Below are 27,338 nucleotides of genomic sequence, written 5' to 3'. Positions count from 1 at the left end.
AACAACATATTAAAAGACGAGCAGAAAACCCCCCAAAAAAAGAGGTAGAAGTAGAGATAAGTAAAGAGGGGGAAATGAAATACAAAGAAGGGAATATCTCCTAACCACAACACACCGTCCATATGATTTATTGTAGATCAGTATCTCTTATGCAGTAGAATCTGAGGAAAGTGCCTTTGCTTTCAAGGTAATGAGACAGCAGCACTTACGGGGTTAATACTCCTCCAGATCCCTTTTGTCGTTATGTTACACAACATAACAATCCTTGATTGATTTGAGGATTCATATGGGCACATTTTTATTGGCACTTTTCAATATGGGATAAGTTATTCCTAATTTGGAGATATGAAAGAGACAGAGTCCTCTCAATGGGCTGGGATGTCGTATATCTTATTTTATTTTTATATTATTATTTTATTTTATTTTAGGCTGGTGAGCCCAAGCATTGTTTTCAGTCCAGTCACGTGACACCCGCACTTCCGGTTTAGCGGAGCGGTGCAGTTGTGACCGGACTGATTTGCAGTTGAATTCAGCTCTTCAAGTGGAGACTACATTTGGTGTCCTCATCGGATTGTATAACTGAGCAAGTCAGACTCGATTCCTATTACTAGTGGGGTATTTTCTTGCTGGTAGGAACCTCAGACAATCTGAGGTATTTTTTGTCTTAAAGTTTTTCTTCCCTCATTTAATTTTTAACTATTAAAATTGTAAAGCTTTATTTCTCTGTCATAGGCAATCTGAGTGTTTTTCTTTCCTCATTTGATTTTTAACCTTTAATAAAATTTTAAGCTTTTTTTTTTTGTGTTTCATTGCCTATTACTTGTGGGAATTATTAGCTATGGACTTAGAACAGGATCAGTCCATCTCCATGGATAAATGTTTACTTTTGTTTAGAAGCCCAAATAGTTTTTCCTATGTAATTTTGTTGTTCTTGTTTATCTAAGACTTTAAAATTTAAAGGCAAATTACTCCCTTCTGAGCCTAATGTCTCTCAGGATAATGCTGTGCGTGATATGCCTCAGCTTTCTCCTCAAACGTCCCATTCTGTGACCTCTCATGCATCTAGGGGTGTTTATTTACCTGGGGATTTTGCCACTCAAGTTTCTTCTGCTGTACTAGCGGCTTTGTCAGCTTTCTTTTCATTAGGTAAGCGTAAGAGAAAATCTTAACACTTGCCTGATGCTTAGGTTTCTGATTCTAGAACTGCATTAGCCACTCTTGCTCAGATGTCTGATGATGAGAATACTTCAGTAGCTTCTGAAGGGAAGATTTCAGACTCTGACATTTTAGCAGAAAAATCTTCAGAATCTGAAGAAGTTAATTTTAGATTTAAGCTTGTGCACCTCCGATTACTTTAGAAGGAGGTTCTAGCTACTTTGGACGACTCTGAACCGGTGGTTACTATCAACCCCACAAAGTCCTCAACATTGGATAGAATCTATGATTCCCCATCTCATGAGGAGGTTTTTCCTGTCCCTAGGAAGATGACTTAAATAAATGCTCAGGAATGGGACAAACCAGGGGATCCTTTCTCTTGTTAAGTGTATCCAGTCCACGGATCATCCATTACTTGTGGGATATTCTCCTTCCCAACAGGAAGTTGCAAGAGGATCACCCACAGCAGAGCTGCTATATAGCTCCTCCCCTCACTGCCATATCCAGTCATTCTCTTGCAACTCTCAACAAAGATGGACGTAGTAAGAGGAGAGTGGTGTATTATAGTTAGTTTTTTAACTTCAATCAAAAGTTTATTTTTAAATGGTACCGGAGTGTACTGTTTCATCTCAGGCAGCATTAGAAGAATAATCTGCCTGTGATTTCTATGATCTTAGCAGAAGTAACTAAGATCCACTGCCGTTCTCACATATTCTGAGGAGTGAGGTAACTTCAGAGGGGGAATGGCGTGCAGGTTTTCCTGCAATAAGGTATGTGCAGTTAACATATTTCTAGGGATGGAATTTGCTAGAAAAATGCTGCTGATACCGGATTAATGTAAGTTAAGCCTTAAATGCAGTGATAGCGACTGGTATCAGGCTTATTAACAGAGATACATACTCTTATAAAAGTGTAATATAAAACGTTTGCTGGCATGTTAATCATTTTTATATATGTTTGGTGACAAAACTTATTGGGGCCTAGTTTTTTTCCACATGGCTGGTTTGATTTTTGCCTAGAAACAGAGGCTTTCCACTGTTGCAATATGAGTGGGAAGGGCCTATTTTAGTGCTTTTCTGTGCAGCTAAAACTACTGACAGACTTTCAGCTTCCCTCTGCATGATACAGGACATCTCTGAAATGCTCAAAAGGCTTCAAAGTCGTGTTTGAGGAGGGTAACAATCACAGTAGACTGTGGCAGTTGTTGTGACTGTGTTTAAAAAAACAAAAAAAAAAAAAACGTTTTTGTCATTTCTTATTCTGTTTTTGTTATTAAGGGGTTAATCATCCATTTGCAAGTGGGTGCAATGCTCTGCTGACTTGTTACATACACTGTAAAAATTTTGTTAGTGTAACTGCCTTTTTTCACTGTTATTTCAAATTTTGTCAAAATATGTTTCTCTTAAAGGCACAGTAACGTTTTTTTATATTGCTTATTAACTTGCTTTAAAGTGTTTTCCAAGCTTGCTAGTCTCATTGCTAGTCTGTACAAACATGTCTGAAACAGAGGATACTTGTTCATTATGTTTATGTTTAAAAGCCATGGTGGAGCCCCATAGGAGAATGTGTACTAAATGTATTGATTTCACCTTAAACAGTAAAGATCAGTCTTTATCTATAAAAGAATTGTCACCAGAGGGGTCTGTCGAGGGGGAAGCTATGCCGACTAACTCTCCCCACATGTCGGCCCTTCGCCTCCCGCTCAAGGGACGCACGCTAATATGGCGCTAAGTACATCAGGGACGCCCATAGCGATTACTTTGCAGGACATGGCTGCAATCATGAATAATACCCTGTCAGAGGTATTATCCAGATTGCCTGAATTGAGAGGCAAGCGCAATAGCTCTGGGGTTAGACGAGATACAGAGCGCGTAGATGCTGTAAGAGCCATGTCTGATACTGCGTCACAATATGCAGAACCTGAGGACGGAGAGCTTCAATCTGTGGGTGACGTCTCTGAATCGGGGAGACCTGATTCAGAGATTTCTAATTTTAAATTTAAGCTTGGGGAGATTAGCTGCTCTGAATGACTGTGACACAATTGCAGTGCCAGAGAAATTGTGTAGGCTGGATAAATACTATGCAGTGCCGGTGAGTACTGATGTTTTTCCAATACCTAAAAGGCTTACAGAAATTATTAGTAAGGAGTGGGATAGGCCCGGTGTGCCCTTTTCCCCACCTCCTATATTTAGAAAAATGTTTCCAATAGATGCCACTACACGGGACTTATGGCAGACTGTCCCTAAGGTGGAGGGAGCAGTTTCTACTTTAGCAAAGCGTACCACTATCCCGGTTGAAGACAGTTGTGCTTTTTCAGATCCAATGGATACAAAATTGGACGGTTACCTTAAGAAAATGTTTATTCAACAAGGTTTTATTTTACAGCCCCTTGCATGCATTGCGCCTGTCACTGCTGCGGCGGCATTCTGGTTTGAGGCCCTGGAAGAGGCCATCCATACAGCTCCATTGACTGAAATTGTTGACAAGCTTAGAACTCTTAAGCTAGCTAACTCATTTGTTTATGATGCCATTGTTCATTTGACTAAACTAACGGCTAAGAATTCCGGATTCGCAATCCAGGCGCGTAGGGCGCTATGGCTCAAATCCTGGTCAGCTGATGTGACTTCAAAGTCTAAATTACTCAACATTCCTTTCAAGGGGCAGACCTTATTCGGGCCTGGTTTGAAAGAATTTATTGCTGACATTACTGGAGGTAAGGGTCATACCCTTCCTCAGGACAGGGCCAAATCAAAGGCCAAACAGTCTAATTTTCGTGCCTTTCGAAATTTCAAGGCAGGTGCAGCATCAACTTCCTCTGCTTCAAAACAAGAGGGAACTTTTTGCTCAATCCAAGCAGGCCTGGAAACCTAACCAGTCCTGGAACAAGGGCAAGCAGGCCAGAAAGCCTGCTGCTGCCTCTAAGACAGCATGAAGGAGCGGCCCCCTATCCGACAACGGATCTAGTAGGGGGCAGACTCTCTCTCTTCGCCCAGGCGTGGGCAAGAGATGTTCAGGATCCCTGGGCGTTGGAGATCATATCTCAGGGATATCTTCTGGACTTCAAAGCTTCTCCTCCACAAGGGAGATTTCACCTTTCAAGATTATCTGCAAACCAGATAACGGAAGAGGCATTCCTAAGCTGCGTACAAGATCTCCTTGTAATGGGAGTGATCCATCCAGTTCCGCGGACGGAACAAGGACAGGGGTTTTATTCAAATCTGTTTGTGGTTCCCAAAAAAGAGGGAACCTTCAGACCAATTTTGGATTTAAAGATCCTAAACAAATTCCTCAGAGTTCCGTCATTCAAGATGGAAACTATTCGAACCATTTTACCCATGATCCAAGAGGGTCAGTACATGACCACAGTGGACTTAAAGGATGCCTACCTTCACATTCCTATTCACAAGAATCATCATCAGTTCCTGAGGTTTGCCTTTCTAGACAGGCATTACCAATTTGTAGCTCTTCCATTCGGGTTGGCTACAGCCCCAAGAATTTTTACAAAGGTTCTGGGCTCACTTCTGGCGGTCCTAAGACCGCGAGGCATAGCGGTGACTCCTTACCTGGACGATATCCTGATACAGGCGTCAAGCTTTCAAATTGCCAAATCTCATACAGAGATAGTTCTGGCATTCCTGAGGTCGCATGGGTGGAAAGTGAACGAAGAAAAGAGTTCTGTCTCCTCTCACGAGGGTTTCCTTCCTAGGGACTCTAATAGATTCTGTAGAAATGAAAATTTACCTGACGGAGTCCAGGTTATCAAAACTTCTAAATGCTTGCCGTGTTCTTCACTCCATTCCGCGCCCCACGGTGGCTCAGTGCATGGAAGTAATCGGCTTAATGGTAGCGGCGATGGACATAGTGCCATTCGCGCGCCTGCATCTCAGACCGCTGCAATTATGCATGCTCAGTCAGTGGAATGGGGATTACACAGATTTGTCCCCTCTACTAAATCTGGATCAGGAAACCAGAGATTCTCTAATCTGGTGGTTATCTCGGGCCCATCTGTCCAAGGGTATGACCTTTCGCAGACCAGATTGGACAATTGTAACAACAGATGCCAGCCTTCTAGGTTGGGGTGCAGTCTGGAACTCCCTGAAGGCTCAGGGTTCATGGACTCAGGAGGAGAAACTCCTCCCAATAAATATTCTGGAGTTAAGAGCAATATTCAATGCTCTTCTGGCTTTGCCTCAGCTAGCAACACTGAGGTTCATAAGATTTCAGTCGGACAACATCACGACTGTGGCTTACATCAACCATCAAGGGGGAACCAGGAGTTCCCTAGCGATGTCAGAAGTCTCCAAGATAATTCACTGGGCAGAGACTCACTCTTGCCACCTGTCAGCGATCCATATCCCAGGTGTAGAGAACTGGGAGGCGGATTTTCTAAGTCGTCAGACTTTTCATCCGGGGGAATGGGAACTCCATCCAGAGGTGTTTGCTCAATTGGTTCTCCTTTGGGGCAAACCAGAATTGGATCTCATGGCGTCTCGCCAGAACGCCAAGCTTCCTTGTTACGGATCCAGGGCCAGGGACCCAGAAGCGGCACTGATAGATGCTCTAGCAGCGCCTTGGTTCTTCAACCTGGCTTATGTGTTTCCACCGTTTCCTCTGCTCTCTCGTCTGATTGCCAAAATAAAACAGGAAAGAGCATCGGTGATATTGATAGCGCCTGCATGGCCACGCAGGACCTGGTATGCAGACCTAGTGGACATGTCATCCTTTCCACCATGGACTCTGCCTCTGAGACAAGACCTTCTAATACAAGGTCCTTTCAATCATCCGAATCTACTTTCTCTGAGACTGACTGCATGGAGATTGAACGCTTGATCAAAGCGTGGCTTCTCCGAGTCGGTAATTGATACTTTAATACAGGCACGAAAGCCTGTCACCAGGAAAATTTACCACAAGATATGGCGTAAATATCTTCATTGGTGTGAATCCAAGAATTACTCATGGAGTAGGGTTAGGATTCCTAGGATATTGTCCTTCCTCCAAGAGGGTTTGGACAAAGGATTATCAGCTAGTTCTTTAAAGGGACAGATTTCTGCTCTGTCTATTCTTTTACACAAGCGTCTGGCAGAAGTTCCAGACGTTCAGGCATTTTGTCAGGCTTTAGTTAGAATTAAGCCTGTGTTTAAATCTGTTGCTCCTCCATGGAGCTTAAACTTGGTTCTTAAGGTTCTTCAAGGAGTTCCGTTTGAACCCCTTCATTCTATTGATATCAAACTTCTTTCATGGAAAGTTCTTTTTCTGATGGCTATTTCCTCGGCTCGAAGAGTCTCTGAGTTATCTGCCTTTCATTGTGATTCTCCTTATCTGATCTTTCATTCAGATAAAGTTGTTCTGCGTACAAAACCTGGGTTTTTACCTAAGGTGGTTTCTAACAAGAATATCAATCAAGAGATTGTTGTTCCATCATTATGTCCTAATCCTTCTTCAAAGAAGGAACGTCTTTTGCATAATCTAGACGTAGTCCGTGCCTTGAAGTTTTACTTACAGGCTACTAAAGATTTTCGCCAAACATCTAACCTGTTTGTTGTTTACTCTGGACAGAGGAGAGGTCAGAAGGCCTCGGCAACCTCTTTCTTTTTGGCTTCGGAGTATAATCCGTTTAGCCTATGAGACTGCTGGACAGCAGCCTCCTGAAAGGATTACAGCTCATTCTACTAGAGCTGTGGCTTCCACCTGGGCCTTTAAAAATGAGGCCTCTGTTGAACAGATTTGCAAGGCTGCAACTTGGTCTTCCCTTCATACTTTTTCCAAATTTTCCAAATTTGATACTTTGGCTTCTTCGGAGGCTGTTTTTGGGAGAAAGGTTCTACAGGCAGTGGTTCCTTCCGTTTAAGTTCCTGCCTTGTCCCTCCCATCATCCGTGTACTTTAGCTTTGGTATTGGTATCCCACAAGTAATGGATGATCCGTGGACTGGATACACTTAACAAGAGAAAACATAATTTATGCTTACCTGATAAATTTATTTCTCTTGTAGTGTATCCAGTCCACGGCCCGCCCTGTCCTTTTAAGGCAGGTCTAAATTTTAATTAAACTACAGTCACCACTGCACCCTACGGTTTCTCCTTTCTCGGCTTGTTTCGGTCGAATGACTGGATATGGCAGTGAGGGGAGGAGCTATGTAGCAGCTCTGCTGTGAATGATCCTCTTGCAACTTCCTGTTGGGAAGGAGAATATCCCACAAGTAATGGATGATCTGTGGACTGGATACACTACAAGAGAAATAAATTTATCAGGTAAGCATAAATTATGTTTTTTCCCCTTCCCCTGTTTTTAAGAAAATGTTTCCTGTGGCAGACTCTATTTGTGACTCATGACGCACTGTTCTTAAAGTAGAAGGAACTATGTCTACTCTTGCTAAGAGAACTACCATTTCTTTAGGGGATAGTTGCTCTTTTATGGATCCAATGGACAAGAAGCTAGAGGCTTACTTAAAAAAGATGTATGTCCATCAAGGGTTACAGTGGCAACCAGCAGTGAGTATTGCTACGGTTGCAGGAGCTGCATCTTATTGATGCGATGCGTTATCTGATATTATTACAGAGGAAACTACAGTAGAGGAGATCAAAGCTCTTAAATTGGCTAATACTTTTGTGTGATGCCAATATGCAGATAATTTATCTGGGAGCTAAGATGCTTCACGGTTCTAGCTCGCAGGGCTCTGTTATTAAAATCTTGGTCAGCTGAAGTCTCTTCTAATACGAAGCTTTTGGCTTTGCCTTACAAGAGAGAGAGAGAGACTCTGTTTGGACCTGGTCCGGCAGAGATCATTTCAGAGATTACGGGTGGAAAGGGAAACAAACCTAGAGGTCGTCAGACTTCCAATTTCTGTTCCTTTCGTAACTTTTAAGGGACAATAGTCCTCCTCCTCCTTCCTCTTAACCAGACCATCTTGGAAATCCAACCAGTCCTGGAATAAGGGAAAAAAAACAAGCCTTCTGCTGACTCTTCATCAGCATGATGGTTCCGCCCCGATTCCCGTGTGGATCAGGTGGGGGGGGGGGCAGGCTTTCTCTTTTTCGTCAAGCCTGGATACGCGATGTCCCAGACCCTTGGGCGGTGGACATAGTATCTCAGGCATACAGAATAGGAGACAGATTTCTCCTGTCAAGACTTTCCTCAAACCAAATAAAGGAAGTCTTAAACTGTGTAAAAGACTTATTCTCTATGGGAGTTAATGTTCCTGTCCCTCTAGCAGAACAGGGTCCCGGTCTAGGATTTTACTCAAATCTATTTGTGGTTCCCAAAAAGGAGGGAACTTTTCGACCCATTTTAGACCTCAAGTGTTTAAACAAGTTCCATTCTCTCTTTTGTTCAGGGTTCCGTCCTTCAAGATGGAAACTATGCGTTCCATTCTCCCTTTGGTTTAGGAAGGTCAGTTTATGACGACCATAGACTTGAAGGACTCATACCTTCACGTTCCCATACGCAGGGAACACCATCAGTATCTGAGGTTTGCCTTTCTGGACAAGCACTTCCAATTTGTTGCACTTCCATTTGGTCTGGCCACGGCTCCCAGAATATTCACAAAGGTTCTGGGGGGCACTATTAGCTGTGATCAGATCCCAGGGAATTGCTGTAGCGTCTTATCTAGATGACATCTTGGTTCAGGTGTCATCTTTTCAACTAGCCCAATCTCATACAGGGATGCTGTTGTCTTTTTTCTAATTTCCCGTGGGTGGAAGGTGAATTTGGAAAAAGTTATCTTGTTCCATCTACCAACGTGTGTTTCCTAAGGACTATAATAGAAAGATCTTCATGGACAGGGAATCTGACAGAGGTCAGAAATGACAAGATTCTTGCTTACTGCCTTTCTCTCCTGTCTGCCTTTTGTCCACCTGTTGCCCAATGGATTGAGATGATTGGGCTGATGGTGGCATCCATCTACATCATTCCTTTTGTTTGGTTCCATCTTCAACCACTGCAACTTTGTATGCTCCATCAATGGAACGGAGATTATTCGGATTTAGCTCGAAGGATAAATGTGGACCCTCTGACAAGAGACTCTCTCATGGTGGGTGTAACAGGAACATCTGTCTCGGGCACTTGCTTTCTAAAACCTCCCTGGGAAATTGTGACTACGGATGCCTGCCTGTCAGGCTGGGGTTCAGTTTAGGGCCCTCTTAAAGCCTTGGCCTGTGGTCTCGGGAGGAGTCCTCTCTTTCCATAAACATTTTGGAATTGAGAGTCATCTTCAATGCCCTGTTAGCGTGGCCTCAACTGGCGTTGGTCCGGTTTATGAGATTTCAATCGGACAATATCACTTCAGTGGCTTACTTCAACCACCAGAGAGGGACTCGGAGTTCCTTAGCCATGAAGGAGGTTACTCGAATTCTACAGTGGGCGAAAGCCCACGATTGTCTCCTATCTGCCATCCACATTCCAGGACTGGACAATTGGGAGGCAGATTTTCTGAGCAGACAGACTTTTCATCCCGGGGAGTAGGCTCTCCATCCGGAAGTGTTCTCTCAGCTAACCCTCAAGTGGGGGTTCGAGAGTTGGATCTGATGGCGTCCCGCCAAAATGCCAAGGTTCCAAAGTACGGTTCAAGGTCAAGAGATCATCGAGCCGTTCTGATAGATGCTCTAGCGGTTCCTTGGAGGTTTCCTCTGGCTTATGTTTCCTCTATTTGCTCTCCTTCCACGAGTCATTGCTCGTATAAAACAAAAGATTCTAATAGCTCCTGCATGGCCTCGCAGGATATGGTTCGCGGATCTGGTGAGGATGTCTTCTCTACCTCTTTGGAGGTTACCTCTGAGGAAAGACCTCTACTTGAGGATACTTTCCTCCATCCAAACCTAGATTCTCGGAAGCGAACTGCGTGGAGATTGAACGCCTAGTTCTGTGTAAGCGTGTTTTTTTTTTTTTTTTTTTTAAAGCTGTGATTGAAACTATGATTCAAGCTTGGAAGCTGGTTACTCGCAAGATTTACCATAATATATGACGTAAATATCTTTATTGGTGTGAATCTAACGGTTTCTCCTGGAACCTGGTGAAGATTCCCTGGATTTTGTCTTTTCTTCAGGATGGACTGGATAAGGGTTTATCGGTCAGTTCTAAGGGTCAGATTTCAGCGTCATCTATCCTTTTGCACAAACGTCTAGCTGCTCTACCAGATGTTCAAGCCTTTGTACAGGCCCTGGTTAGAATCAGGCCTGTGTTTAAACCTGTTGCTTCCACATGGAGCCTTAATTTTAGTTCTTAAGGTTTTACAGCATGCTCCGTTTGAACTATTATCCTGGAAGGTTTTGTCTCTTGTGGCCATTTCTTCTGCTCGCAGAGTGTCTAAGCTTTCAGCTCTGCCATGTGATTTCCCCCTACCTTATTTTTAATGCTGATAATAAGGCGGTACTTCGTACTAAAATGGGGTTTCTCCCTAAGGTAGTATTGGATCAAAACATTAATCAGGAAATTGTTGTTCCTCCTTTGTCCTAATCCTTCTTCTCAAAAAGAACGTCTTTTGCATAACTTGGATGTTGTGCTGTCTCTAAAGTTTTACTTACAAGCTACTAAAGATTTTCGGCAATCTTCTGCCCTGTTGTTTTCTCTGGAAAGCGTAAGGGTCAGAAGGCCACTTCTACTACTCTGTCTTCGTCGTTGAGAAGTTTGATTCACTTGGCTTATGAGACTGCAGCCTCCTGAGAGAATAATGGCTCATTCCACTAGGGCTGTATCCTCGTCTTGAGCTTTCAAAAATGAAGCTTCTGTGAAACAGATTTGCAAGGTGGCAACATGGTCCTCTATTCATACTTTTTCAAAAGTCTACAAATTTGATACTTTTGCTGAGGCTTCTTTTGGGAGAAAGGTTCTTCAAGCGGTGGTGCCTTCTGTTTAGGTCCTCCTGCCTTTTTTCTCCCTCCCTGTTCATTCCATGTCCTCTAGCTTGGCTATTGGTTCCCACTAGTAATTGGAATGACGTTGTGGACTCTCCATGTCAGAGGAAAGATAACAAAATTTATGCTTACCTGATAAATTTCTTTCTAGACATAGTCCACGACCCTGCCCTCTTAAAATTCGGCAGGTTTTTTTTTGTGTAAACTTCAGGCACCTTTTTACCCTTGTGTTTCTTCCTTTTCTGTTTCCTTCGGCTGAATGACTGGGGTTTATGGGTAAGGCAGTTACACTTAACAGATTTGCTGGGGTGCTCTTTGCCTCCTCCTGCTGGCCAGGAGTTGAATATCCCACTAGTAATTAAAATGACGTTGTGGACTCTCCATGTCCGTAAATAAATTTCAGGTAAGCATAAATTTAGTATTTCTCTTCCCCCCCCCCCCCCCCCCGAACTATATTATATATCACTGGCTTTTTGCTGCCTGTTTTATTTTTTAAAAAAGTCTGCTTTACTATTATTTTTTTCATATTCATCATGTCACTTTCTATTTTTACAGTCGCCGTGATTTGCACTTTGAACGTGGAAGTGATGACACTCTGAAGTGAGTGTCTCTCTGAACCATTTAATATTGTATGGGTTTTTTGGGTTTTTTTTTTCTGGGCACACATCAATAGCAGTCTCTCACAGTGCCTGACAATCTCTTACAGGTGTCCTGTGATGCTGGTTGTCGGTGACCAGGCGCCTCACGAGGATGCAGTGGTGAGCTTGTCCTTTAGTGTCTCATGGTCATTGTAGGAGAGATTTGCCTTGAATTTGCACTAAGTGTTTCTTTTTACTCAGGTGGAATGCAACTCAAAGCTGGATCCAACACAGACCTCATTCCTGAAGGTTAGAGCACACCAAACACAGAAAGAGGAAGTAACACTTAAAGGTCATAGAGAAAGGAATTGCTGTTAAGAAATAGAGAGAGGAATGGGAAACACAAAATTAACTGATACATAGGAAAATAGAGCTGGCTAAAAATGTGATTCAAGATTTACTAGGTCAACCAAAAGAAAAGATGACAGACAAGGAACAAAAATAGATTTGTTTAGAAAACGAGAAGAAAAAGGTCTTTCATAGTGTTATCTAGTTTCATCTCAGAGAATTGTGAATGTGTATGCTTCTTTTTTTTTAAAAAAAAAAAAACAAAACAAAACAAAAAACAATAGTACTCCTGACAAACATCTTCCACTGGAATGTTTCTCAAGATTAAATATTAACATTTAGTATTACATCCGAATGTGTGTATATGAGCACATAAAAAAATAAAGTAATGTTAAACTATCCCCTTTATGAAGGCAGATCCAGAATGTTAGTGATATTTTAGATGGAGTTTAATTTATCACTTGTAATGATACTGAACTGTTCTCCAATCGGTGCTCTCGCCTTTAGTCACTTTTGTTGTCGCTAGAGCATTGATTGGAAAACAGTTCAAACCGTTGCCTCACAGAAAAAAATTTCTTTTGAAATGGGCAGCTAGAGCGCAGGGTATTTAATCAGTTGTAATAAAGATGCGCTATAACTTACTTTTTAATTTTAATATAGCACTGAAATTCAAACTCCATCTAAAATATCTGTAAACATTCCAGATCTTTTTTCATAAAGGGGATAATTTACCATCACTTTATTATATTAATGTTCCCTTCAGATTTGCCATAGGCTTATTATCAATTGTTACTATATTACTTATAGTAACAATATTACTATATTACTTATAATGTAGGAAGCATTAACAATTTTTTGCAAAACCCAGTTATAGAATGTATGAAAATTGAATTATGCAACATTTGTTAATTATTTGTTACTGCGAAGTATAAGTCTTCAGGCTTGTGATGGAAAATACAGTGTAGATAAGATAAATGCTGTAAAAAAGCAGAATAGAAATCTTCCAAGTAGACCTTATGAGAATGCTCTTTCATATTGAAATGGTGAGCATGATGCGGCTCTACAGTGAGGTGGAGAGTAAACACCATATGAAAGGTTTAATTCAAAGAGACATTTATGGCTATAGAAAGGTTTAGGGACTCCCTAGGTGAAAGATAATGCAGATAAACTCTCCCTTCGACTTGTGAGATTTGAGATTGTGTCTACTAGAAATAAGACCATTCCCATTGGGTATTTGGGATGGATAGACTTACAGTAGATGTGTGATGAATGCTTCATGTAGAGTGAGACGGATTCCCCCAGCTTATGTCTGGTTGACGTAAAGAAAGAAATACAAGTTATCAAATTTCTGGTGGAGAGAATGAGATGGCTCTAACAAATGGAGTGAGAGAGTTACCATAAGGCGATGACAAATGTATGGGATTTGCTCATTAGAGAGCATAATTAAAAACACCACCAGTAATGTAGGAATAGCCAGCTTTCCAATAGAGAAGAGAGAATCTTATAATACGTTGTATTATTATTAATTGTATTTATTTTTTTTATGCTTCAGATGGCAGATTCTGGCGGACAACCACAGATAACACAGGTATATAACAAAACTGCATACCTTTTTAATTAATTATATTTCACATGCCTAAACCCTCAATTTGTACCAGGGATGTCCAACTAAACCATTTACCTGATAAATGCCATTGATTCCACTTGCATCAAAATTGAAGAGCATAGGACAGCAGGCAAGAGGGGCTTACCAAATTTGTTATCAGCTGTAAAGGCTTGAGTCATGGTTAACCACACTGTATATTGCCATGTGGTGTATGTAGGTTTCAAGAGCGTTGGTTCCATAATGCCTCGTTAAATCATTCTAATTGTTAAAGTGTGGGATTCTTCATTAGATCAGACTACTCTTTAAACAGGCATTGTACACTAGATTTTTCTTTGCATAAATGTTTTGTAGATGATCCATTCATATAGCACATCTGGTAGTGTTTTTCTTCTTAAAGGGACAGTCTAGTCCAAAAAAACTTTCATGATTCAGATAGGGCATGTAATTTTAAACAATTTTCCAATTTTACTTTTATCACCAATTTGTCTTTGTTCTCTTGGTATTCTTAGATGAAAGCTTAACTTAGGAGGTTCATATGCTAATTTCTTAGACCTTGAAGGCCGCCTCTTAAGAATGCATTTAACAGGTTTTTCACCACTAGAGGGTGTTAGTTCATGTTTTTCATATAGATAACACTGTGCTCGTGCACGTGAAGTTACCTGGGAGCCATCACTGATTGGCTAAACTGCAAGTCTGTCTAAAGAACAAATAAAGGGGCAGTCTGCAGAGGTTTAGATACAAGATAATCACAGAGGTAAAAAATATATAAATATAACTGTGTTGGTTATGCAAAACTAGGGAATGGGTAAACAAGGGATTATCTATCTTTTAAAACAATAACAATTCTGTTGTAGACTGTCCCTTTAAATGGAAAGAGTCCACAGCTGCATTCATTACTTTTGAGAAATAAAAACCTGGCCACCAGGAGGAGGTAAAGACAACCCAGCCAAAGGCTTAAATACTCCTCCCACTCCCCTCATCCCCCAGTCATTCTTCGCCTTTCGTCCCAGGAGGATGGCATAGAAGTGTCCAGAATTTTTAATTTTTGTTTTTGTCTCTTATGGAGGGTAGTACTCTTCGGCATGGGACAGGAGTTTTAAGTAGTCATTCAGTCTCCTCGGTGAGGGCTTGGATGAAAGTTTGAGTCTGGAGATGCAGGGAGTTTCTTTCTGCGAAACCATGCCGACTCATATTAACAGCTCCTCGAGCAATCAGCATTGTCTAACTTTGCTTCGCTGCCTGCTTTATTCTCTCAAGTCCATGGTGGAGGCAATGCTACTATCGGTCACACTTGAAAGGCCGAGTTCCTGTTCCACAGCATTGATTCCGGTAAGATTGTTTCATTTTACTTTATTTGCAATGTATTGTAATGTGAATGTTTCCCGAGAGGCTACCACCTTGCGGGCCTTACTTATACATAAGGGTCTCAGTGAGTCTCTCTTAGTATCTTGGAATTGAAGGTTAATATCTCCTGAAGGGGGTTTATAATCATGTTTATGTGATTCAACCTGCTTATGTGCAATGTTTACTGGGCTCGTGGTTGGAACTTGAGGCCTTTTGGAAGTGACGCAGTCTTTTTTTGGTTGGGCGCGCTGGTTTTGGACTGTACGGTTCACCTTGTGTTCGGGCGTGGCTACGTTCCGTTTTTCCATTTCCGCATTCCCGATTGCGTGATGAAGGAAACATTTCTAGTCCGCAGGGGTCTGGTCGTACCAGGTGGTGAGTGCCCCAGCCATTGGGGGGTGTCAGGTGCCGTATTAGTTTTTACTACTTTAGTCCATATTTAAATATTCTCTATTCAATTATGGAGGATTCTGTTGCTGAGACTGTGTTAATTTCACATTCAGTTACAGAGGATTCTGATGCTGAGACTATTTTGATTTCAGATTCTGTGTACGGTGATGAATCCGGAGTGGCCTGTCAACCAGTTTTGTTCCGTATGCCATTTCAGAGCGCCTGGTTCCTCTGGCTCAGGGAATCAAGGGACTGCTGAGCCATCCGCCTCTGGGGGTCCTGTCCTCAGAGGCAAGTTTCCTACCAAATCATACTTCTGCAAATGCGGGTAACCCAGTTTATGGTTCCTCCATGCGGGGTGGCGTGTTTACCCTGCAGGTTGCAGCACGTTTTCGCTTCCACGTAATGTTGGTGATTGTTAGTCTGCAGAGTCCAGACGTTTATTTGAGAATGTGCTTGTGCCCTATTGTCCCTGGCCTTCTGCCTTGGGGAGGGCCTCTACAGTTCCCAGCTGGGGTATCTGTCCCTGAGTGGTTGTGCCTTCCATTACAGGATTGCGCGCCTTCGCGTGTTGCTTAGACATGTTTTTCAGTTATTGAATGACCCTATCTTTACCAGATACAGGGATTTTCAGTCTGATAATTTGAATGGTGCACCTCATTAGACATGTGGGGGGATGAAGTAAGCTCCTGATTGTCATTTGTTTGAGATCTTTCCCAGTTTTGTGAGATAGGGCTCCGTTCTGCTGGTCCTGCGGGTAGGCCTGTTTCTTTTTGGGCATTAACCTCCGGGTTGCCTTTGATATTTTTTTATTTTTTTTTTCAAACAAGCTTTATTGTTCACAAAAGCAATTGTACATAAGGAAGAAACGTCAGATATGACAGATAATATAATTTAGAAACGCTTTCAACAGAGTCCAGAGCTGTTCATTGTTAACGGTTCTTCTTAGAGCTTGACATTTTAAGTCATTTTTCAATTAAATGAGCAAAAATATAACAGTTTTCAAGTTCTTGGTACTTCAGGGTTTTATCATAGTTAATAAAAATGATATATTGGCGAAAGCAGAAAAGAGGTAGGAGTAGATGAGGGGGGGGGGGGGGGAGAAGGAAGGGAGAAAAAACAAAAAACACACAAGTCTCCTGTACAGCACTGCCAAACCGCAAGGCCTCCCAATCAAGCTGTTCTAAGTCCCCACGCTCCTATTGGGGTGCCCTTCCATTGTGCTATCATCATTTCATAGGTTGTCATTTGGTTTGTTTTAGGGAAATGTAGCCTTTCTAAGGTAAGTAGCTCAGTCACTGAGGAATGCCATTCATCCACTGTGGGATCAGCCGTTTTGCTCCTGTGAGCATTATTAAAAGAGATTGGATGTGTGCACTTTTGAGTTTAGGGAGGTTCAGGAAAAGTATTGTCTCCGGGGACCTCTGGAATCCCTATTTGTAAGATGTCTGAGATTGTTTGATTATCGTTACCCAGAAACTTCCCAGCCCCGGACACGACCACCATATATGCAAAAGTGTTCCGGACTCACCACAACCCCTCCAGCACAAGGGGCTGGCCGTAGGGTACATGCAGTGTAGCCTTGTTGGGGTAAGATACCATCTGCACTGGAGCTTTAGTTGAATCTCCTGTACATTAGCCGATATTGAGGAGCGTTTGACAAGCAAGAACGATTTGAACCACTCCCCCTGGTCAAAGTCCTTGCTAAGTTCTCCATGCCAGGCTATTGTATATGTGGGGAGGGGGGAGTCAGGACAGACTGTCAAAAGTTTATATATAAGGGAAATTAGTCGCCTCTGTGGTCTACCTGCAATACAAAGTCGCTCAAATGGGTTGGGATCTCTAAGTAGTTGGTCTTTGTGTTTGGTATGCGATGAGTCATTTAACTCCGACATTTGATGTTGCCATTTAAACCTACCATTTTCTATCGCACTATAGAGACAGCCCCCTCCAAGAGTATATGGTGAGTGTGGTCTTGTTCCCAGTTTGTAATAAGGTAATGCAGGGTTCTCAATTATGGGCAACAGGGGTGAGAATTTGGATGTGATGTAAGCATTGGTAGAAACCGCCCTATCCCATTCAGTCAGAACATCTTTTATAATAGGGTATTTGTTTATTAACTTTGGGACACTGTACCGGGGCTATCCATGCCAACGTGCCCACATTGTTGAGCCTAAGAATCTGTCCATCCAGCCTAACCCACATTTTTGTGATCAGTGTTTTGAGACCATTCTACGATATGTTGCAGTGCAATAGCTTGATTGTTTGTCTTTTTAAGTTTGGGAAGCCCAGCTCCCCCTTATCTCTAGGAAGATACATAGTTTTCCGTGGTATTCGAGGTTTTACGCCTACCCACACAAACTGTTCCAGCACTCCCTGTAGTTGGGAAAGATAGTCTCCCGGTAGGGAGGTCAGTATAGTTTGCATAATATACAAAATTTGCGGCAGAATGTTCATCTTAATCACTCCTATTTTACCAAGCCACGATAGAGGCTTGTTTTTCCAGGACGAAAGATCTCTAATTATTTATCTTGTAAGATGTATCGAGTCCACGGATTCATCCATACTTGTGGGATATTCTCCTTCCCTACAGGAAGTGGCAGAGAGAGCACCCACAGCAGAGCTGTCTATATAGCTCCTCCCTTAGCTCCACCCCCAGTCATTCTCTCTGCCTGCTTAACTGCTAGGAAGGGCAAAGAGGAGTGTAGTGACAAAAATGTTAGTTTTTATTTTCTCAAGCAAAAGTTTGTTATTTTAAATGGTACCGGTGTGTACTATTTACTCTCTGGCAGAAAAGGGATGAAGATTTCTGCAAGGAGGATTATGATCTTAGCACTTTGTAACTAAGATCCACTGCTGTTCTCACAAGGGCTGAAGAGTACAGGAAAACTTCAGTTGGGGGAACAGTTTGCAGGCTAAACTGCATTAAGGTATGTTCAGTCTATTTTTTCTAGACAGACTCTGTTATTTCTAGAAAAGGCTGGCAATATCCCCATGAGTGAAAGGTAAGCTGTATTCAGTAAAAGAGGAATCCAAGCTTGCATAAAGGGCTCATAGTTACTTGTGACACTAATAGGAAAAAACGTTTTGGTTTAATTACAAATAAAACATTTTTTGAGGGACTTTAAGGGGTCTTTGTGGCTTGTTTAAGGGTTATTAACCCACATGGCTAGTTTAAGAAACACTCTGTGGTGTTTTTTTAGGCCCCATAACATTGAGTGAGGTGGGTGGGGCCTATTTTCAGTTGCACAGTTTATTTACCTCAGAAGCATCCAGCTACTTCTCCAGAGATTCCTGCTGTATTTGAGGGCTGTAAAGAGGGTTTTTTCCCCACAAATCGTTCCTAAAGGGCAGGTAGGCGCCACAGCAGAGCTGTGGCAAGGTGCTGAACGTTATTTTACCGGTTTTGAAGTTTTTTCAATCTGGTTTTTACATTAATGGGGTTAATTGTTTATTTGCATAGTTGTGCAAAGTTACTAAGGCTTTATGATGGTACTGTAAAAATTTCGTTGTGTTTACTGCTTTTTTACACTGTTTTGCAGAGTTTGTGCAGCTTTTTTTTCTCTTAAAGGCACAGTACCGTTTTTGTTTAAAGTGTTATTTACTTTGATTAAAGTGTTTTCCAAGCTTGCTTGTTACATTACTAGCCTGTTTAACATGTCTGAAACCAAGGAGAATCCTTGTTCTATGTGTTTAGAAGCCATTGTGGAACCCCCTCTTAGAATTTGTCCCACTTGCACTGATATGTCTCTGAATTATAAAGAGCATATTTTAGCACTTAAAAATATTGCAATAGATGATTCTCAGTTAGAAGGAAATGAAGGTTTAGCATCTAGCTCTCCCCAAGTGTCATAACCAGTAACGCCCGCACAAGTGACGCCAAGTACCTCTAGTGCGTCTAATTCATTTACTTTACAAGACATGGCCACAGTTATGAATAAAACCCTCAGAGGTTTTCTCTAAACTGCCTGGTTTACAAGGAAAGCGTGTCAGCTCTGGGTTAAGAACAAATGCTGAGCCGTCTGACGCTTTAGTAGCCGTATCCGATATACCCTCACAATGTTCTGAAGTAGGGGTAAGGGATTTGTTATCTGAGGGAGAGATTTCTGATTCAGGAAAGACGCTTCCTCAGACAGATTCTGATATGACTGCCTTTAAATTTAAGCTTGAACACCTCCGCTTATTGCTCAGGGAGGTATTAGCGACTCTAGATGTTTGTGACCCTCCCTATAGTGGTCCCAGAGAAATTGTGTAAAATGGACAGATACTTAGAGGTTCCTGTTTACACTGATGATTTTTCCAGTCTCTAAGGATTGTGACTATTGTTACTAAGGAGTGGGATAGACCAGGTATTCCGTTCCCTCCCCCTCCTGTTTTTAAGAAAATGTTTCCCATATCTGACACCATACAGGACTTGTGGCAGACTGTTCCTAAGGTGGAGGGAGCTATTTCTACTATTGCTAAGCGTACAACTATACCTATCTAACACAGTTGTGCTTTCAAAGATCCTATGGATAAAACATTAGAGAGTCTCCTAAAGAAAATTTTTGTTCAAGGTTTTCTTCTCCAACCTATGCATGCATTGTTCCTGTAACTACTGCAGCTGCTTTCTGGTTTGAGGCTCTCCAGGTGGAGACTCCATTAGAGGATGTTATGGATAGAATGAAGGCCCTTAAGTTGGCTAATTCTTTCATTACAGATGCCGCTTTCCAAATGGCTAAATTAGCGGCAAAGAATTCAGGTTTTGCCATTTTAGCACGCAGGGCGTTATGGCTTAAGTCCTGGTCTGCTGATGTGTCATCAAAATCTAAATTGTTGAACATCCCTTTCAAAGGAAAGACCCTATTCGGGCCTGCACTGAAAGAAATTATTTCAGACATCACTGGAGGGAAAGGCCATGCCCTCCCTCAGGATAAAACAAATAAGATGAGGACCAAACAAAATAATTTTCGTTCCTTTCGGAACTTCAAGGTTGGTCCCGCTTCAGCTTCCCCTGCAGCACAAGAGGGGAATTCTGTCCAATCCAAGTCAGTCTGGAGACCTAACCAGGCTTGGAACAAAGGTAAACAGGCCAAGAAGCCTGCTGCTGCCTCTAAGACAGCATAAAGGGGTAGCCCCCGATCCGGGACCAGATCTAGTAGGGGCAGACTCTCTCTCTTTGCTCAGGCTTGGGCAAGAGATGTTCACGATTGCTGGGCTTTAGAAATTGTGTCCCAGGAATATCTTCTGGACTTCAAAGACTCCCCCCCCCCCCCCCAAGGGGCAGATTTCTCAATTGTCTACAAACCAGACAAAAAGAGAGGCGTTCTTATGCTGTGTAGAAGACCTACATACCATGGGAGTGATTCACCCAGTTCCAAGAGCGGAACAAGGGGTAGGTTTTTAGTCCAACCTGTTTGTGGTTCCCAAAAAAGAGGGAACTTTCAGACCAATCTTGGATCTCAAAATTCTAAACAAATTCCTCAAAGTACCATCTTTCAAGATGGAGACTATTCGGACTATTCTTCCTCCAGGAGGGTCAATATATGACTACCGTGGACATAAAGGATGCGTATCTACACATCCCTATTCACAGAGATCATCATCAATTCCTCAGATTCGCCTTTCTGGACAGGCATTACCAGTTTGTGGCCCTTCCCTTCGTGTTGGCCGCGGCTCCCAGAATTTTCACAAAGGTGCTAGGGTCCCTTTTGGTGGTTCTAAGACCGCGGGGTATAGCAGTGGTGCCTTATCTAGACGACGTCTGAGTTCTCTCTTCCCTCTCACAAGAGTTTCCTTCCTAGGGACTCTGATAGACTCAGTAGAAATGAAAATATTTCTGACGGAGGTCAGAAAATCAGAACTTTTAATCACTTGCCGAGCTCTTCATTCCATTCCTCGGCCATCAGTGGCTCAGTGTATGGAGGTAATCTGACTTATGGTAGCGGCAATGGACATAGTTCTTTATGCCCGCCTACACCTCAGACCACTGCAACTATGCATGCTCAAACAGTGGAATGGGGATTATGCAGATTTATCTCCTCAACCACCAGAGAAGAGAATCTCTGGTCTCTTGGTCCAGATGCAGTTGTCTCAGGACCACCTGTCTCAGGGAATATGTTTCTGCAGGCCAGAGTGGCTCATAGTAACGACAGATGCCAGCCTGCAAATCCCTGAAAGCACAGGGCTTATGGTCTCGGGAGGAATCTCTCCTCCCGATAAACATTCTAGTACTGAGAGCGATATTCAATGCGCTTCAGGCGTGGCCTCAGCTAGCTGCGGCCAAATTCATCAGATTTCAGTCGGACAACATCACGGCTGTAGCCTATATCAATCATCAAGGAGGAACACTGAGTTCTCTAGCGATGATGGAGGTAACCAAAATTATTCGATGGGCGGAGGATCACTCTTGCCATCTCTCAGGAATCCATATCCCAGGGGTAGATAACTGGGAGGCGCATTTCCTAAGTCGTCAGACTTTTCATCCGGGGGAGTGGGAGCTCCATCCGTAGGTATTTGCCCAGCTGAATCGGGTATGGGGCACACCAGAATTGGATCTGATGGCGTCCCAACAGAACGCCAAACTTCCGCGTTACGGGTCCAGGTCCCGGGATCCCCAGGCGGTACTGATAGCTGCTCTAGCAGTGCCCTGGTCCTTCAATCTGGCTTATGTATTTCCACCGTTTCCTCAGCTAGCTGCGGCCAAATTCATCAGATTTCAGTCGGACAACATCACGACTTTAGCCTATATCAATCATCAAGGAGGAACACTGAGTTCTCTAGCGATGATGGAGGTAACCAAAATTATTCGATGGGCGGAGGATCACTCTTGCCATCTCTCAGGAATCCATATCCCAGGGGTAGATAACTGGGAGGCGCATTTCCTAAGTCGTCAGACTTCTCATCCGGGGGATTGGGAGCTCCATCTGTAGGTATTTGCCCAGCTGAATCGGGTATGGGGCACACCAGAATTGGATCTGATGGTTCCCAACAGAACGCCAAACTTCCGCGTTACGGGTCCAGGTCCCGGGATCCCCAGGCGGTACTGATAGCTGCTCTAGCAGTACCCTGGTCCTTCAGTCTGGCTTATGTATTTCCACCGTTTCCTCTCCTCCCACATCTGGTTGCCAGAATCAAGCAGGAGAGAGCTTCGGTGATTCTGATAGCGCCTGCGTGGCCACGCAGGACTTGGTATGCAGTCCTGGTGGACATGTCATCTGTTCCACCGTGGACTCTGCCAATGAGGCAGGACCTTCTAATCCAAGGTCCGTTCAAGCATCCAAATCTAATTTCTCTTCGTCTGACTGCTTGGAGATTGAACGCCTGATTCTATCAAAGCGTGGTTTGATACCCTGATTCAGGCTAGAAAGCCTGTCACCAGGAAAATCATCATAAGATTTGGCGCAAATATCTTTGTTGGTGTGAATCCAAGGGTTACTCATGGAGTAAGATTAGGATTCCTAGAATTTTGTCTTTTCTCCAAGAAGGATTGGAGAAGGGATTATCAGCTAGTTCCTTAAAGGGACAAATATCTGCTTTGTCTATTCTTTTACACAAATGTCTGGCAGATGTCTCAGACGTTCAAGCGTTTAGTCAGGCCTTGGTCAGGATCAAGCCTGTATTTAAACCTGTTGCTCCGCCATGGAGCCTAAACTTGGTTCTTAAAGTTCTTCATTCCATAGATATTAAGCTTCTATCCAGGTAAGAGATCAATAGCTATAAAAGAACTTAATCAACTGAACAGTCAAATAATCTTTATACAGGAAATGTGAGGCAATGAGATCGGAACCTACTACTTTTGTGATCCATTCTGAGGAGAGAGTACAAAGCACACACACACAAAAAAGGGGGTGGGAGAGATATGCAAGAAAGAAAAGGAAAATAGGAAGTATTCAAAAGGGAGGAAATGTGAAATTAGTGAGAGGTAACCAAAATATTTCTTTGATAAATAACTGCCCGACACTAAAGACAGAGAGAGTTAGTGATATGCATTAAAGCACACCCCTTGTATTAAAGGCAATGCGATAAATAATACAGAATAAGTGAAACAGTAGAACTAGTGTCTGTTGGGGTAGTAACCCTAAGACAAATAACTTTCTTAATACTAGATAGTCTCCTTGATGGGTAAACATTCCACCAAGTAAGTATACATTTTATGGCATATAGGAGTGAAGTAGGCGGGGGGGAAGAGGAAAGGATTAATGTGTGAGGGAAGGAGGAGAGGGTAGTGATACCTTAATCATACCACCACTTCAAGATCTATTATATTCTTAGCAGAGTGATACATACCCCAATGGGACTTGCACATTTGAGGCTAAGTATGCCATTACGTGGTACATAAGGATGAGCATGAGGAAAAAAAGAGGGAGAGGGTAAGTCGGGAAGGAAAATAAGCATGGGGGTGTGTGAGAGGAGATGGAAAGGAGCAAGGAGAGGGAAAAAGCGAATTCTTATACATTAACCAGCGTATCCCAACATATTCTTAGAGTAAACTGTATTGCAAGAGCCTTCTAGAATCCAAATGGCCCATGGAGAGAATATAAGTGAAAGCAACATTAACATAAATATAAATAAACAAGGCAGTCCTGAGTGTAAAGGTCAGGCAAAGACTGTCGGGTCCTAGACCCTTCTTAACCTATTATCAAAAAAGGATACAATGTCAATTTGGTAATTGGGTCACAAAAGACCTCTCCTTTTTTGCATCCGGTTAGTTGAGAACATGTGGCATAGTCTTGTTAGCATATTAACCCTGACCAGGCAAGGTTGCATTCTCATTGTTTTCCTGTGGAGCAGAATTAGTTTCTTCTCCTGTGATTGACAATGCTGAGTAGAAGGCCTGTGGGTCTCCACCAGGTTTGTAGACTGCAGTTGTATTATTGTGTGTCGCAACCAGTGAGACAGGTTGCTTAGCTCTAGCACACCTAAGGATCTCCTCTTTGTCCTTAAAATTCAGGAACTTGATGATTATGTCTCTGGTGGACCCTTTGGCGGTGGTTTAGGCCACAGAGCCCTGTGGGCCCGTTCCAATGTGATTTCAGGAGAGCTAGGGGTACCTTTTTATAGTTTGGAACAGACTCTGTAGGTAGCCTTCAATAGCAGGGGGGTGTATTGACTCAGAGACACCCTGGACCCTTATGATATTTCTGTGGCAGCTATTTTCAAGGTCCTCTAGCTTTTCTGAGAGGACCTGCATATTGACCTGTTGTTATATATCCGTGCTGTTGTGTTGGACGGTGTTAGCTACTGCTGATTGCTCCATCTCTGTTTTTGCCACTCTATGCTCCAATGCAGTAATGTCTTTTTTAAGGTCACCAAAAGGCTGCGCATTTCCTGTAGCACCCCTTTTATGTCTTCTTTTGAGGACAAATATTGAAGGTCTCCTTTAGTCAAAGGTTGGGATTGTTTGTCAATCTGTGGTATCTGCTCCATGGCAGGTTGGGGAAGTTGGTTACAGTCCATGTCTCCTGATTGTGTGTTAGTGCTAGTATCCAACTGCTTAAGATATTTACTTAGCGGTCTTGTAGTTGTGTTTTTCTCTATTCTGGCAGCTTTTTTATTAGGCATCCCCACTGAAGAGGATATACTCGGTTTTAGGAGCAACAGCTTTATTCTGTCGCGTGGAGCTGACGTCTTTTATAGTGACTGAGTTGCACCTGGTTTAACAGTGCACTGTGGCCCTCTGCGCTCTATTTGTGTATATAGGCCTTCACATACAAGGTCAAATATAACTCCCTATCAGGTACTTGAAGGTATAATGGGTATTAAGATCAGATGCCGGCTTATTGAAATCTTAAGTGCTCTGCCCAGCACAGCAGAAGAGCTGCGTGAGAAGAGAGTGCGTTGCGCGCAGCAAGTTTAGAGTGTTGGGTAATGGCGCTGTGTTTATCAGTAGCGCAATGTGTTAATGGCTGTATAGCCCTATATGTCATATCTTACTTTTTTGCAGCTCCTCTCTGGACTTATGTTATCTGGCTGTGTTTCAGTACCACCACGTGGTCACTCGATCCGGTCTGTATATCACTCGCTGCGCTCCAGTCTTGCAGGCCGTTCCCAACAAGCTGCAATCCGATGTTGGATAACTGTTAAGTCCTGTCAGACTTTCCAGGACACTCGACCTCGGCCCGATCTTGTGCTGAGTTGCTGCGACACTCGTTCAATGCAGCTGCTTGCACTTCCGTTTTTTACAGACAGCTTAGACGGGTCTTTTTTTTTTTTTTTTTTTTTTTTTTTTTTGTAATAAAGTCTGCGTTGAGCAATTCCCTGTTTGGTGTCTTATGTCGCTAGATCACTCACCCATATATACTGAGGGTTTTAGGGGTTGATGGGGATCTGATTATGCCATTGTTGTAACATTATCTGTCCTTGGGGTTAGGAGCTCCTCTAGCAAACAGACACCCGCTTGCATGGCCAAACTCCGCCCCCCTGCCTTTATATTTTATTTATATCCGATGGGATGTCTGTTTTCTGTTTGTTTTTTTCCCTATGAGGGAGAATTTATGCAGGTTACCGGTTGGGACCCTAGGTGCAGGCTGGTCCTGTCGGGTTCGTTCGGTCTTGCGGCTGTTCAGACACGTGGCGCTGTTCTGCTCGGCTAGTTCGGTAGAAGCGCAGAGTGCTCAGGTTATCATTGTTTGTTTTCATGTTAAGCTAAGAATTCAAGAGGACCTGTGGGTCCGTGAGGTGGGAAGGATTGTTTCATTCCTTATAGCCTTCAGTCATAAGTGACTGGGCAGGGGAGTTTTTCCACTGCGTCACTCTGACATCTGATTTCATCAGAACTTAGTTTCCTCCCCCATGTGGTGAAGGGTGAGAGGGCTTAATGCCCCTTACCGCTATTGAGCGGTTTGGCCTTCATTCTAGGCCTCTGGATTTGTCCTTTTGGGCTTGATCCAACAGCTTGTATGGGATAGCTGTCTAGCATGCGGAAGGTTTGCAGTTTGAAACCTGTTGCAGCTCTTAACACCTTGCAGGTGTAAGCATAAGCTGTTTCTAGTGCAGAGCTTTCCAAACTTATCATGTTGGTGACACACTTTGTAGACCTACATCATTTCGCGACACAGTAATTCAGTTGTACCAGCAAACAGGAGGTTAAACTAACTTGTTTTAAAAGATACGGACACATACATAAATTATATAACAAAATGTATTTACAAGTAACAGTATGTATGTGCAAGAACTAAAAAAAAGTTTAATAACACCAATAGCTACTTACTATTTTAATGGGATGTATGAGGTTGATGGGATGAACACAGTTTCGGAATATTTGGTGTAATATTAGATAAAGACACTTGCATTTCATCATCAAGCATTTTAAAGCTTCCACTTCCTATCCATATATCAAGAGCAGGAGCAGCAATGCACTACTGGGAGCTAGTTGCAAAAAAATCCCACTGACTTCTGACTTTAGCTCAGCGTTTAAGCTGCCACCCTCAGAGCTCTGTGAGTCCGACTGACAACTGCCCGCGCCGCAAACACACTGCTGTCCCACTCACTGGCTACACTTGCAGTCACGAGCCGATTAAGGAGACTACACGTGCAGTCAGGAGCCAATGTGGCGCCAAATCCGCCAATGATAATAGTTTCAATTCCCACTGAGCTGTGCCAATTGGTTAAGATGATCTGTGACCCACTAGGTATCAATCACGTGTCAACCATGTGATATGCGTAGCAGGCAGGTGGAAAGTCAGAAACCAAAAAACAATTTAAAAAAATAAAAAATAAATTTAAAACAAATTGTGCTGAAGCAGGGACACACCTACACACTGCTGCTGACACACTAGTGTGTCCCGACACACAGTTTGGAAAGCACTGTTCTAGTGTATCTAGATGCAGCTCTTACTCTTGACTGAATTATAAGAGGCCTTTTGGGTCTTATTCCATTGCCTCCGGGTGAGTGGATCTCCTTTTAGGTGATGGTTTTGCCTGCAGGGATTTTTGTGTAGCTCGGGGTTCTCCGGAGCTGGCTAGGCTTCGTGCCTTCTCTTCCTTGTGCCCTCTGCTTGTGCGGTGGTGTTAGGGAGACTAGTCCTGTTAGTAGGATTTTTTTGACCTCAAGTTATCCCTTGGTCGTCCTGAGGCTCTGAGAAGTATC

At 42.9% G+C, this 27,338-nt stretch overlaps 1 protein-coding gene across 1 annotated transcript in view; it reads left to right on the top strand.

Annotated features, from left to right (window-relative positions):
* NDRG2 (NDRG family member 2) overlaps nt 1-27,338 on the top strand; it is a 266,724-nt gene that overhangs the window by 108,795 nt on the left and 130,591 nt on the right. Inside the window, exons 12-15 of the mRNA XM_053702227.1 lie at nt 11,558-11,602; nt 11,709-11,760; nt 11,842-11,889; nt 13,481-13,516. Of these exons, the coding sequence (XP_053558202.1) occupies nt 11,558-11,602; nt 11,709-11,760; nt 11,842-11,889; nt 13,481-13,516 (181 nt within the window). The remainder of the gene's footprint in view (nt 1-11,557; nt 11,603-11,708; nt 11,761-11,841; nt 11,890-13,480; nt 13,517-27,338) is intronic.

Source organism: Bombina bombina, chromosome 2, assembly GCF_027579735.1.
Source record: "Bombina bombina isolate aBomBom1 chromosome 2, aBomBom1.pri, whole genome shotgun sequence".
In the NCBI taxonomy this organism is placed as follows: Eukaryota; Metazoa; Chordata; class Amphibia; order Anura; family Bombinatoridae; genus Bombina; species Bombina bombina.
This window is presented reverse-complemented; position numbering and strand designations above follow the sequence as displayed.